A 15,584-nucleotide genomic window follows, 5' to 3' on the forward strand; every position below is an offset into this window, starting at 1 on the left:
ACGCCGCATTGAGCCTGCCATGAGTGGGAAAGCGTGGGGTACAAATGTAACAAAAATACATTTTCCCACCTATTTGCAGGCTCAATGTGGCTTACATAGTATCGTAAAGGCGTTCGCCAATTCCGGTATGAACAAATACAGTAATGTTGTGGTAGAATAAGGTTCGTAGAGGGAATCGTAGAGAGGAAGAGTTATTATATGTCTATTACGAGCTTTGGTTTTGTTGTGTTGCAGGGTACAGGCATTTAAGTTGGGTCGGTAGGGTATGCCTTTTTGAACAGGTTAGTTTTTAATGATTTACGGAAGTTTGGGTGATCATAAGTTGTTTTCACGGCTTTTGGTAATGTGTGCTTATGTAGAAAAAGCTGGATGCGTAGGTTGATTTGTATTTGAGTCCTTTGCAGCTTGGGTAGTGGAGATTTAGGCATGTTCGTGTTGATCCTGTTGTTGTGTTTCTGGTTGGTAGGTCTATGAGGCCTGTCACGTATCCCGGGGCTTCGCCGTAGATAATTTTATAAACCGGGTGCAGATTTTGAAAGCAATACGCTCTTTGACTGGGAGCCAGTGCAGTTTTTCTCGGAGGGGTCTGGCGCTTTCAAATCGCGTTTTTCCCAATTATAAGCCTGGCTGCTGTGTTTTAAGTGGTCTGAAGTTTCTTTATAATTTGTTCTTTGCATCTCGCATAAATTCTGTTGCAGTAGTCTACATGGCTTAGTACCATTGATTGCATCAAGTTGCGAAATGTTTCGGGAAGAATGGTTTCGTGCGTTTGAGTTTCCACATTAAGTGGAGCATTTTCTTTGTTGTAGATTTCACTTGGTTCTCTAGTGTGAGGTTACAGTCGATTGTAACACCAAGAATTTTCAGGCTGTCTGAGATAGGGAGGGTATAATCTGGGGTGTTTATGTTCGTGGGTTTGTTCGTATTGTATTAGGATGAGAGGATGAGACAATGTGTTTTTTCTGTGTTGAGTTTTAGTTGAAATGCGTTTGCCCATGAGTCCATGATATTCAAGCTGAGCTTGATTTCGTTGGTGATTTCTGTCAGATCACGCTTGTAAGGAATGTGTATTGTGACATCATCTGCATAGATGAAAGGGTTAAAGCCTTGGTTGGATAAGGATTTGGCTAGTGGGGTCATCATTAGGTTGAAAAGGATCGGTGATAGTGGTGATCCTTCAGGTACTCCGCATTCTGCTTTTCATGGTGGTGATATGTTTGAGCTTGATTTCACTTGATATGCTCTAGTGGTTAAAAAAACCCTTGATCCAACTAAGTATGTGTCTGCAATGTCGAACGCACTGGACATGTCGAATTGGAGAAGTATGCTTTTGCCTGTTGCTATTTCCTGCTTGAATTTGGCTAGGAGGGTAATTAGTACTGTTTCAGTGCTATGGAGGGGGCGAAATCCTGATTGTGATTCAGTATGTAGACCATTTCCTCCCCTCCCCCAAGGTTTAGCAAGGGGCATACAGCATCCTGTGGTATGTACAGTACTGCCCCATGATCAGCTCAAGCTGATTCATTACATGCTTGACATGATACTCACAGATCCAAATAGCAATTGTTCTCAAAAGAGGGTTCCCGTGCAAAAGATGTGAGGTTTGGCCTAAGCACAGTGATAAAGGTCATTTCAATAGCTAAAAAAGCCACATTATTCGTGAGTTTGGGGCCTTCGCAGGTCTAAAGATTAATTTTACCAAGTCGGAGGCCTTGCCTATCTCTCACCCTTGTCAAAGTGTTGAAATTTCCAATTTTCCCCTTTCCTGGGCGGAGGGTAAGGATTAAATAGTTTGGTGTTTTTCTAAGTGCAGACCCTAATTGGCTATATAAAAAGAATGTGCGGGACAAGTTGGAAGCCCTTAAACAGCTTTGTGTTAGATGGAAGGATCTCCCAGTTAACTTCCTGAGCAGGGTGGCCCTGCTTAAGATGTTGCTCCTTCCAAAATTGTTGTATCCTCTCCAGATGACAGCTTTGTGGGTCACCTCAGAAGGTGATGGTCTTTACAGGTCTATTGCTGGTTCCTTTATCTGGCATGGAAGACATACTTGTATTAATTAACTAAGTTAATTTTGGATTGGAACTGGGGGTGGGGTCCGCGTGCCTGACCTCAGGATTTATAAAGTTGCTTGGTTGATGAGGATCCATGAGCTCCATACCCACCAGGCCTTTCCTTGCCCCTGGAGACTTTTTGAATGGCTGGTGTGCACCAAACCTGGTCAAACTTCGCTCTCCTCACCGCGGAAACAGTCACCAAGGCGATTAATAAGTTCTCTCTCACTGTAAATTGAATACCTGCCCCAGCTACCTAATAAAATCCGCCCCCCACTGCTTCATAGCAGACCTTACATCCCACTTAAACTACATGCTTCAACAAGGTCTCTTCCCTAAGGAAAATGGCAACATCCTACTCACTCCAATACCAAAAGATCCCAAGAAAAAAATCAAACAAAATCACTAACTACTGCCCAGTAGCATCAATCCCACTCGTGGTCAAACTGATGGAAAGCATGGTAACCAAAAAACTTACTGATTATATAAACAAATTCACAATATTACATGAATCACAATCAGGACTTCGCCCCCTCCATAGCACTAAAACAGTACTAATTACCCTCCTAGCCAAAATCAAGCAGGAAATAGCAACAGGCAAAAGCATACTTCTCCTCCAATTCGACATATCCAGTGCGTTCAACATGGTAAACCATAAAATACTACTAAGACCTAGATTACTTCAGGATTGGCAGACACATACTTAGTTGGATCAAGGGTTTCCTAACCACTAGAACATATCAAGTGAAATCAAGCTCAAACATATCACCACCGTGGAAAGCAGAATGCGGAGTACCTGAAGGATCACCACTATCACCGATCCTTTTCAACCTAATGATGACCCCACTAGCCAAATCCTTATCCAACCAAGGCCTTAACCCTTTCATCTATGCAGATGATGTCACAATATACATTCCTTACAAACGTGATCTGACAGAAATCACCAACGAAATCAAGCTCAGCTTGAATATCAAGGACTCATGGGAAAACACATTTCAAATAAAACTCAACACAAAAAAAAACACGTCTCGTCCTCTCATCCCAATACAATATGAACAAATCCACAAACAAACCCCAGATTATACCCTCCCTATCTCAGACAGCCTGAAAATTCTCTGTGTTACAATCAACCGTAATCTCACACTAGAGAATCAAGTGAAATCTACAACAAAGAAAATGTTCCACTTAATGTGGAAACTCACAACGCGTGAAACCATTCTTCCTGAGGGAAACATTTCGCAACTTGATAAGGGATGCAAAGAACAAATTATAAAGAAACTTCAGACCGCTCAAAACATGGCAGCCAGGCTTATATTTGGAAAAACGCGATTCGAAAGCGCCAAACCCCTCAGAGAAAAAACTGCACTGGCTCCCAATCAAAGAATGTATTGCTTTCAAAATCTGCACCCTGGTTCATAAAATTATCTACGGCGAAGCTCCGGGATACGTGACAGACCTCATAGACCTACCAAGCAGAAACACAACAGGATCAACACGAACATGCCTAAATCTCCACTACCCAAGCTGCAAAGGACTCAAATACAAATCAACCTACGCATCCAGCTTTTCCTACATAAGCACACAACTATGGAACGCATTACCAAAAGCCGTGAAAACAACTTATGATCACCTAAACTTACGGAAATCATTAAAAACTAACCTGTTCAAAAAGGCATACCCTACCGACCCAACTTAAATGCCTGTACCCTGCAACACAACGAAACCAAAGCTCGTAATGGACATATAATAACTCTTCCTCTCTATGATTCCCTAATGTGTCTGTACACACGAACCTTATTCTACCACATTACTGTATTTGTTCATACCGGAATTGGCGAACGCCTTTACAGTACTATGTAAGCCACATTGAGCCTGCAAATAGGTGGGGAAATGTGGGATACAAATGTAACAAATAAAAAAAAATAATCCACATATCTCGGGGCAGATTAACAGTTGCCTGGTCTATAATCAGAAGCATGTCATCTGCAAATAGATTTATGCGGTACTCAAACTCTCCAAGCTGGACACCCAACAAATCTCTATCCTGTCGAATTTCTGCCGCCAGTAGCTCCAAAGAAAGAACAAAAACAAGCGGAGAAAGTGAGCACCCTTGACGCGTGCCCCTACCCAGATGAAGCACTGATGAAAGAGTCATTAAGAATAATTTGGGCAGAGGGATTCTTATAGAGAGCCTGGACTCACTCCAAAAAAAGGTCCCCTGATACTAAATCTTGCCAGAACCCAGAACAGATACTTCCAAGATCACCCTGTCAAAGGCCTTTTCTACATCCAGACTGGCCAGAATCGCATCCCCAAGAAAGGTCCTCCCCTTAAGGATCTGAAGAACCTTCAAAATGTTAGCCAACGCAAAACAGCAGGGAGCAAAGCCCACCTGGTCTGACTGAACCAACTGGTGAAAAAATCTGTTCAGCCTGGATGCCAAGAGGGAAGCTAGTATTTTTACATCCTGATTAAGTAATGAGATGGGGTGGCAGGATCCCACTAGCTCCACATCCTTCCCCGGTTTTGGTAAAACTGTAATAAATACATGATTCACTGTAGAGCCCAATTCCTAGGTAGTATGCAGGTCATCACACATAGCTAAAAAATGGCTGGACAAGCAAATCCTGCAGGATTTTGCAGTCTCCAGAATTGTACACAATATTCTAAATGAGGTCTCACCAGAGTATTAAACAAGGGCATCATCACCCCCCTTTTTCCTATTGACCATGCCTCTGCCTATGCATCCAGGCACCCTTCTAGTTTTTGCTGTCACCTTTTCTACTTGTTTGGCCACCTTAAGATCATCACAAACGATCACACCCAAGTCCTGGTCCTCTTTCATGACCAGAAGTTCTTCACCTCCTAAACTGTACCAATCCCTCAGGTTTTTGCAGCCCAAATGGCAAGACCATGTATTTTTTAGTATTAAATCTAAGCTGCCAAATTCCAGACCATTCCTCTAGCTTTGCTAAGTCCTTCTTCATGCTATCCACACCATCAGTGGTGTCTACTCTACTGCTGATTTTGTTGTCATTTACAAAGAGGCAAACCTTACCAGGCAGCCCTTCAGCAATAGGTAAATACAGTGTAATGTCAAGGTCAGATAAGGTAGGTATGTTTCAGTCACAATAGGGTCGGAGAAAGGGGGGTTATATAATGCTCAGTTCGATCTTTGGTTTTGCTGTGTTGCTGAGTTGAGGCATTTAAGTTGGGTCGCTAGGGTACGCCTTTTTGAACAGATAGGTTTTTAATGATTTCCTGAAGTTTAGGTGGTCGTGGGTTGTTTTCACAGCTTTTGGTAGTCTGTTCCATAGTTGTGTGCTTATGTAAGAGAAGTTGGATGCATGGGTTGCTTTGTATTTGAGACCTTCGACCTCAACATTACATTGTATGTGTTCCTCTACTGGACTAGGCGAACGCCTTTTGGTACTATGTAAGCCACATTGAGCCTGCAAATAGGTGGGAAAATGTGGGATACAAATGCAACAAAAATAAATTACTTACAATATATATATAAAAATGAACCAGCCCAAGAACCGAACCTTGCGGCACACCACTGATAACATCCTTTTCCTCAGAATGAGCTCCATTTACCACTACCCCCTGTTGCCTTCCACTCAAGCAGTTCCTAACCCAATTAGTCACTTTAGGGCCCATACTGAGGGCACCCAACTTATTTATTAGTCATCTATGCGGAACCGTGTCAAAGGCTTTGCTAAAATCTAAATATAACACATCTAGCACTCTCTTAATCTAACTACGCTCTGGTCACTCGGTCAAAGAAATTTACCAGATTTGTCTGACAAGACCTGACTCTAGTGAAACCGTATTGCCTCAGGTCCTGTAATCTATTGGATTCCAAAACCTTTACCATTCTCTATTGGTAGCGAATAGGAGAGCATCACTACCATGCATAACTTGGACTGTCTTAGAGATGAAACAATTAGAAATGAAATAAGAGGAAGAGGAGATATGGAAGAATTGGAACAGGAAATGAAAAGTAAGGAAGAGAAGAAACAGTCAGAGCAAAAGAAGCAATTTAGTGGAATAAAGGAGAAAAGGTAAAATTCAAGCATGAAACAAATGGAACAGTGAAATTAGAAATAAATGTAACGTGATAAAAATGTCACTTTATTACTTGATCATGATTCAGTACCTTGAGAACTGTATGAGAGCATGTGCTGTGTCTGTGATGCTTCCGAAAAGGGCTGGTATTGTGTTACCATAAAACAGGACAATTCAATCAATAGAATATTTTTTTATAGAAGTAAAATTCTGTAAAAGTCGAAGTCTGAGTCACTTCATGCAGTTGATATTGCTACATACTGATTAAGTATCCTCTTCAACATGTATTTGAGTCAAAGGAAGAATCAGATGCAGGAAATAAAGAAAACACTCCCACACAAATGATGATGTAAAGCAGTTTCAATTTCACATCTGAAGAATAAATAAAAATGATTTTCTCTTATCAGACTAAAATGTAAAGTATATTGACACCCACTTACCTTACATTTCCAGCCATTTATCGGTACAGAGTCCATAATTGGTTGCAGACAAAAAGTATGGTACCCTTTATCACACGTATCACACACCAGCATCTTGTTATCTTCCCCAGAATGCCTGAAGAGAAAATGTCAGTATTTCTTATAGCTAGACTTGACTGTAGATATATATCTACATAATGAATCCTTCAAGCAACAATAGGACCAGTGTAGGACTTATGAAGAATTTCTCTTACCTACAAACTTTTTTTTTTTTAAACTTCCCTAAGAATGAGTCATTAAGAAACTACTACTACCCCACTTGTTGAACTAAGAAAATGAGTTTTTGGGAAACAGCTCTCATTTGTTTCTTTTCTCCTAATATCTAACTTGCTACTACTGTAAAAAGCTGTGTTTTTTTATACAATAGGGGTGGGCCACCATGGTCCTCAAAGGCCACAACCCAGTCAGGTTTTCAAGGTTTCCAAAATGAATATGCATGAGATCTGCCTACAATGGAAGCAGTAAATGCAAATCAATCTCATGCATATTCATTTTGGAAACCTTGAAAACCTGACTGGGTTGTGGCCTTTGAGGACCATGGTGGCCCACCTGTGATATATACAGTGTTTTTTAAAGTAATTGTTTAATTTTTGTGAACTGCTCAGAATCACTAGAGATAGTCACTCAAAACCCAACACTTAAAAATATATGCTTGAATAGAAGAAGTCTGTGACCTCACCAGTGACTGGTTTCACACAGAGACACGGCCCAGTGACTCACTATATCGTCATCTGTAATCAATCCACTTTTAAAATATTTTTAATGTTTGTTATATCTTTAAATTCATTTTAAATTACTTCCTCATATTTATAAAAATGCTATTTAACTTTGCAGCTGCTTGAACTTTTAAAGAATCAGCAATGGACCCACACTGACATGGCCCATGTTTCGTGAACCTGCTTCAGGGTCTGGTCCTAAATGCCTAGCTCATAAATGTGACTACTGTGATTCAACAGGGGAACTCTATTTACTTATTATAGGTCTTCTTAAGGAAAATTTAGAGACCATGCTAATTTCAGTGTGTTGTGACAAAAGATGTGACTGGACATAGGTGGGATCTATTTAACTTATTATGAGGCCTTGTTGAGGCAACTTTTGGAAACAGAGCTAATTTGGATATGCTATGACAAAAGGTTCGAAGACCAGTTCAATCATTCTTAATTACTTCTTGAATATTTCTCTATTTGTTTGTTCACACTGAAAGAGCAGAATGTGTTGTACAGATAAGTGACACACACTCCTACTTTAATGCATTCCGAATTGCACATTTTAAACAGCAGACTGTTTGGGTGTGAATATTTTTACAAGGCACCATATGCAGAAGCAATTCAAGCAGTTTGTGTGCGCATCAACAGAAGAAATCTAGGGCTTTGTTCTAACACCAGACTGCAAACCACCTCTATCTGCCATGTTAAGATCTCACAAATGTCTTCCAAAAAAGGCAAAAGAAACAGACACTGAATCAAAACAGAACAAAAACTGAATCATCTGCCTTCAGTATCTTAACACGGCCAAAACCGAGCTTCTCATCTTTCCCCCTAGACCTACCTGTTCTCTCCCCCCTTTCTCTATTTCTGTGGATGCCATTCTCATTCTCCCTGTCTCATCAGCTCGCAACATTAGGGTCATCTTTGACTCCTCTCTCTCCTTCTCTGCTCATATTCAACAGATTGCCAAAACCTGTCGTTTCTTTCTCTATAACATTAACAAAATCTGTCCCTTCATCTCTGAGCACTCTACCAGAACCCTTGTCCACACTCTTTATCACCTCTCGTCTTGATTATTGTAACCTACTTCTCACCGGCCTCCCTCTTAGCCATCTCTCTCCTCTTCAATCAGTCCAAAACTCTGCTGCGCGACTCATTTTCCGCCAAAGTCGCTATGCTCACATTAGCCCCCTCCTTAAGTCACTTCACTGGCTCCCTATCTGTTTCCGTATTCAGTTCAAGCTTTTCTTATTGACCTATAAAGTGTATTCAATCTGCTGCTCCCCGGTACCTCTCCACTCTCGTCTCTTCCTACGCCCCCCCCCCCCCCTCGGGTACTCCGTTCTGTAGATAAATCTCTCTTATCCGTCCCCTTCTCCTCTACTGCTAATTCTAGACTCCGTTCCTTATGTCTTGCTGCACCTCATGCCTGGAATAGACTTCCTGAACCTGTGCGTCTAGCCCTGTCTTTGGCCGTTTTCAAGTCCAAACTTAAAGCCCACCTTTTTACCACTGCTTTTGACTCCTAACCACTACTCACTTGCCCTGTCCTTTAACCTCACCTATTTATTCCCTTACCCTTAATTGTTCTGTTTGTCTTATCTAGATTGTAAGCTCTTTGAGCAGGGACTGTCTTTTTGTGTATGATGTACAGCGCTGCGTATGCCTTGTAGCGCTATAGAAATGATAAATAGTAGTAGTAGTATCTAACCAATAAAGCGGAGAAATTAGAAAAAACTGGGATGAAGATCCTTAACTTCTGAAATATTAGGGCAGATTAAAATTTCCAACTGGGCTGGTTGATTGATAGATAAACCTCATAAATCTGGAGTGGAGTAGCCTAGTGGTTAGTGCAGTGGACCTTAATCCTGGGGAACTGTGCTCAATTCCCACTGCAGCTCCTTGTGGACTCTGGGCAAGTCACTTAACTCTCCATTGCCTCAGGTACAAGCAACTTCCTGTATATACTATGTAAACTGCTTTGAATGTAGTTGCAAAAACCACAGAACGGCGGTATATCAAGGTCCATTCCCTTTCATATGACTGGAAATAAAATTCTTGTTGGCCAAAAACAGTGATGAAAAAAATCATTGCGGCAATATTCAGCTAGCGATTTTTTTAAACATTTACTGTCATTGCTAGGTTTGACCCACATAATCAATACCAGGGCTATGTGAGGGCACTGGCATTGAATATCCAAGGCCTGACCTGATAGGAAGCACTCGCCAAGACTTATGCCTAAGGATATCTGGCTAGGTACCTCCCTAATCCTTCTCTTCCACCCCCCACCCCCCCAGAACATCAACAAGCCCCTCTTCTGAGCCCAACTCCTTCCAATTCCCTCTCCCACTCCCCAGATAAACATCTCCCCAGGATCTATCCAGCCCTGCCCCCCCCCCCCCCCCCCGAGCCTACCATCGCAGATCCTTGGTGGTCTAGAGAAGAATGGGCAGGTGCAATGCCCACTTGCTCATTATGACTGACCTTTCAGAACGGATGCTGTGACATACAGGAATTGGGAAGATAGGCCTGGGAGGGCGGCACCTACAGGGATGGAAGGATCCTTCGTGAGAGGGCCTTTAAATGTTCTAGGGTAGGATGGAGGAAGGGGAAATCGGAAGGGGGGGCCTGTTGATATTCCATGGGGTGGGAAGGATGCAGAGGAATCAGAACACATCAGGCACCATGGTACCTGTAAGTTATACAGGTGCTGGCACCCACATAGCTAAGTGAGCATAGTTAGGACTGCTTTTTGTGTGATCCTATATGCCTCAACTGTTCTAGCAAATAATTTGGCTGATAGCTTATAAACATTGTACTGAATTTGCAAGGTTTTTTTTTCTTATGTCAAATAGCTGTTCACGAACAGTTAATAAGGGATGCAGGGAAAAAAAAATCATACTGTGCTCATTTAAACTTGTTGTAAAGTCTGCAGTGGGTTCTGCTGCCGTGCAGTGAAAGTGTTAAAATATCTCATGTTGAATGCTGGAATTGGATGTGATGAGATTAGAGGCTGACTGAATTTCAGTTTTGGCACAGAAACCAGCCTGAAGTCTGTATTTGACTAGCAGAATGGCTGCCGCAACCTCCAGCAGCAATCTCGCGAGACTGCTGCTGAAGGTTGCAGCTGCCATTTTGAGATTGGAGCTGGCATAGGCATGAGCGACTGGGGATTGGTTTGGCTCCGCCTATGCTATTAGACCACTAAGCACTCTAAGATAGACCTGGTGGGGGGGGGGGGGGGGGGGGGGGTTCCTCTATTCAGGGAAGGGGGGGAATGGAGGAGTGAGTGGATGCTGTAACTGTTCGTTGGAGGGAGTGAAGGCTGCTGCTGTTTGGGGGGCAGGGCAGGGTCAATTTTGGTTCACTCTATTAGATCTCATTCAGACGTTCAAATATTTGAAAGGTATTAATCCACAAACGAACCTTTTCCGGAGATGGGAAGGCGGTAGAATGAGAGGACATGAAATGAGATTGAAGGGGGGCAGACAAGAGTAGTGGATGCTTGGAATGCCCTCCGTGGGAGGTGGTGGAAATGAAAATGAATTCAAACATGCGTGGGATAAGCATAAAGGAATCCTGTGCAGAAGGAATGGATCCTCAGGAGCTTAGTAGAGATCAGGAGGCAGGGCTGGTGGTTGGGAGGCGGGGATAGTGCTGGGCAGACTTATACGGTCTGTAACAGAGCCGGTGGTGGGAGGCAGGGATAGTGCTGGGCAGACTTATACGGTCTGTGCCAGAACCGGTGGTGGGAGGCGGGGATGGTGGTTGGGAGGCGGGGATAGTGCTGGGCAGACTTATACAGTCTGTGCCCTGAAGAGCACAGGTACAAATCAAAGTAGGGTATACACAAAATACATATGAGTTGTCTTGTTGGGCAGACTGGATGGACTGTGAAGGTCTTTTTCTGCCATCATCCACTATGTTATTATGTTACTTAGTAACGCAGGCACCAGCACTAAATACTGTCGAGGGCTTGGTTTCAAAATGGCCAGTTAGTGCTGACATTCCAGTCATGCCTGGTTAAGTGCTGCTGAATATTAGAAGACAGCTGGCCCCAAGTACTTTGAATATTGACTCTATCATTTCCTTGTTTCTTCTGAAATTTTTTAATCTAGGGCTTCCCTAAATTGTCCTGTCTACTCCACAAATTACTTGGGTTTTTAGGATACCTACAATTAATATGCATAAGATAAATCTACATACATTGGAAACCCAGCATTTGCTAATTTATCTCATACATATTCATTCTTGATAATCTGAAAATCCAATTGACTGTGCAGTCCCCAAGACAAGTTTGGGAAGCTATTTATTAAGGTCTTTGCCAACAGAAGTACTAGAGGATATGTGAGGTTCTGTTTCTAAGATGACTTTGTGATGGAGTAAATGTGTGCCCTCTTCCTGGCAGGTGTTAGTATGGCTCTACTGGTCTGTTTGATCTTCGGTTTCAACTTCCTGTTGGGGCCATCTTGCTTGAGACCAATCGCTGTTCTGGTACATACATATCAGAAGTTGCAATGGGTTAAGTGTTACTCTGGAAGGGAAACCACAGTGATATTTATGGATTCTGGATTCAGTCAAAAAAACTACCTTAGGTTTGTCTGCATAGTGGTATGCAACATAACTTCTAAATCCATAGGGAGATGCCAGAAGTCCTCATGCTATTTAGGGATCAGTCAGACCTTGAAATCAATTCCATAGGTGGAAAAAAATGACCTCCTAGGCTCCTGATTCCAGAGTCGCCTTAGTGAAGACATTGGCACAGAACAGTCTTTAATCATGGTGATCATTGAGGACCTCCATAGCCTCCCTATCCCATCTTGAAAGAGCTTCCTTCCAATAGAAGGCAAATCAACAAAGAATAGAATTCACTATGATCCTCCTGGGGTAGGCACTTGGTGCATCCCTTTGCTCTTTCCAAATCAGGTCTAAATGTTGGACCATTTAAGTCTGGTAGAATGTTATGCAGATCCGAAACAAAGAATTCTGATAATGACTACTGCCAAAAAGGATCAAATCTCTGAGACTCATGCACCAGAGGCATTAGGAAATGGGCATGAAAAAACATTTTCCATTCATCTTTGGATCATTTTTGGACTTTTCATGATTTCTTACATTTCTCATTACATTTGAGTATATTTGTTTGCTGTCTTCTCTCTCTACTTCTTTTCCCCTTTCCTCTTACAATTTGGAGCTATTTGAATTGTGAATCACTTTGCTGTGTTGTCACAAGATTGGTAGTATATTAAGTTAAATAAACCATAAACAATATATTTTAAAGTTTAATGGACAAAAATCAACTTTAAAAGAATTTATAGGTTAATGCATATTACATTTATTTTATGCGCACTAATCTTAACATCATGATTCTTAGCTTTATTAGCACATTTCAGCGTACATTTCACTACCATGTCAAGTGGTCTGGTGGTCCCTGCGCGACCATCATGGATTTTGATGAAATTTTCTGTGAACATTCATACATGTCCCCAATGAACATCGGTAAAGTTTTACGTTCGCCGATGCAATACTTGCTGAGATATAGTAATCTGTTTGACCCCATACTGCAGCCTTCTATGGTATGACTCCGAGATTTCGGCAACTTTGAGACACTGTATCTCCGGCAATATTTTGTTGAGAGAAACAAAACTTGGCCATCTCGTACAACGTTTTGCGCTCTATTAAACAAAATACTAAAAGAATCTTCATGAGCGATTTCCATGGAGAAAACTTGGAGCAAACTTGGTCCGAAAAATTTGCGGCACAAAAAAATTGTAATGTTTGGCTTTTTATATCTCTGGAATTAAAGGTGTGATAAACGTGAAACTTTGCACACAACAACTTATCAACACAAGCTTTTCGAATATAAAATTTCATTCTCCTAATGTTTTCCATTAGTTCACAAATTGAGTGTAAAGTTGATTTTTGCAAAAACACCAAAAATAGGGTATTTTTAGCCCACTTTTGCAAAAAAAAGACCTTCTGGAAACTCTTTTTAATCATTTTCATTAGAAAGAGCATGTTTCAAACCCCTTAAAAAAGTAGGGTTGGTTTTTCATCGCTGGCATATAAGGCCCTAGAAATAGGTCGAGCAGGGCACTTCTCTGAAATCAGACCACTTGACATGGAATGACCTTACCATAAACTGGTTTGATATTTGGGACTAATCAAATTCTACATATCTGAACACAATATTGTGAATCTATACTCTTACCAAAAAGAAAAATGGAATGTGATGTTTCTCACATTTACTTGTGCATATTCATGCACACAAAATGGACTACCACTGCAGCCAAGGACAAACATACAGAGAAGCTTCCCTTTCAGACAACATTCAACAATAGTTTGGTGCAATTAGTGATGACCTTGAGCTTCAATGTTTAAAACTTGCTGAAAGGCCAAAGATGCTTGACAGCACAGAGGAGACAGCAACAGTAAATCGATCAGAACTGAGTGGAATCAACCCAGTCAATGCTTGCTGATGAATACTTGTTTTGAGAGTGACCACTTCAGTTACTTCAAAGTTTTCCTCCTTAAGACTACAGAATCAAAGAGTCAATGGGACTCAACAGGGATTTTTTTTATGTGAATAAACATTAACATTTTTCTTGGTATCCTCACTCATTCTCCTCACTTTTTTTGTTTCATATCTCACGTTCCGTGAGGGATTTCACCTCCTTTTTGTTTTTCCTTTTACTCAACAGGGATTGACATTTTTGAGCTTTTCCAAGTCTCCTGAAAGCTAGAAGCTTAACCTCCATAAGCTGCCCCTCCAAAACTATAAGTGCAACCTCCAATATCTACCTGCTCTTCAAGCCATGCAAAAAATGGGAGTACCACATATACCTTCTCCTTTCATAACCCTTCTGTGCTATTATTTTTCTTTAGCTCTGTACTGAAGTGTGCAGAGCCTTATGTTCAGTATGAGCTGGGACAGCAAGATCTGTTTTGCTTTGTAGGTCTCCTCACTGGCTTCAGCACTGAAAGGACTGACATTTTCCTTAGCAGTTCTGAGCCTCTGGCAATTTACATAACTCTCTAGTCTATGTATTTTTCTAGCACAAGCTTGGTGGAGCTAGACTACTTCCTGGTTTCAAGGTGAACCAATAATCTTGGTTCGCTTTTGTGGTATCTTTGTGTACTGCTATGGATTTACAGCCCGTCTCACTGACACAAACTACTCAATAATTACCATGGATTCTTTTGGATTCGTATTAGATAAATGAAACAAGAGGTGCTAAATTCTACAATGATTAAGGTATATACAATGATTAGCTATATAAACACAATGATTAACTATATAAACAATCATTACATCACTGGTCTCTACATCTAAGCAATGCTAAGAGTTCTTAACCAGGAAAAGAAGCAATAATACACTATACATACAATCATCACTGGTCCGAGCTCATCTGTGAATAACGTACGTCCTGCACAGAGGATCTGTTCCTGGTCCAAAAAGCTCCTGGCTTTCGCTGTAACGCCCCTCCCCCCCCCCCCCCAGCTGATAAGAGCCTGGATGATGTAAGGACCAGTGATGATTGTATGTATAGTGTATTATTGCTTCTTTTTCTGGTCTAAGAACTCTTAGTATCGCTTAGATGTAGAGACCAGTGATGTAATGATTGTTTATTTAGCTAATCATTGTATATACCTTAATCATTGTAGAATTTAGCACCTCTAATAAAGGTTTCATTTATCTAATACGAATCCAAAAGAATCCACGGTAATTACTGAGTAGTCTGTGTCAGTGAGACAGGCTGTAAATCCATAGCAGTACAGCTTGGCAACATCCTGGAGCATATGCTGTGGTGGAACACATCATGATCCCCACACAGGCATATGTATCAATTCTTATGCCGGTCCTAATGGACATTTTATTATCACAGTGCAGGCATTTCTTGAAGCTACTGGCCATCTAAAACAGTGTTTCCCAAATCCAGTCCTGGAGTACTCCTTGCCAGTCAGGTTTTTAGGATATCCATAATGAATATGCATGAACTTGATTTCCTTACACTGCCTCCATTATACGCAAATCTCTTTCATGCATACTGTGAATATCCTGAAAACCTGACTGGCAAGGGGTACTCCAGGATTGGGAAACACTGATCTAAAAGACTGCTGATCTTTTTATTTCCTATTATATATCTTGTAATAAAAGATTACCCACACTTAAAAGAGTGACGTCGCTAGGGCAAACCAAAGTCTGCTGCAATCGGGACCTGTCAATCAAATGTCAGACATAAAAGTACATTTTCAAAAGTCCTGGAAACCTAAGAAT

At 41.3% G+C, this 15,584-nt stretch overlaps 1 protein-coding gene across 4 annotated transcripts in view; it reads right to left on the minus strand.

The window, feature by feature from the left end:
* KMT2C (lysine methyltransferase 2C) overlaps positions 1-15,584 on the minus strand; it is a 917,733-nt gene that overhangs the window by 608,107 nt on the left and 294,042 nt on the right. For all 4 annotated transcript variants that reach the window (XM_030198371.1, XM_030198346.1, XM_030198363.1 and 1 more), the window contains one exon: positions 6,561-6,675. In XM_030198371.1, coding sequence (XP_030054231.1) covers positions 6,561-6,675 — 115 coding nt within the window. The remainder of the gene's footprint in view (positions 1-6,560; positions 6,676-15,584) is intronic.

The sequence above is a fragment of the Microcaecilia unicolor genome, chromosome 1, assembly GCF_901765095.1.
Source record: "Microcaecilia unicolor chromosome 1, aMicUni1.1, whole genome shotgun sequence".
Taxonomy (NCBI): Eukaryota; Metazoa; Chordata; class Amphibia; order Gymnophiona; family Siphonopidae; genus Microcaecilia; species Microcaecilia unicolor.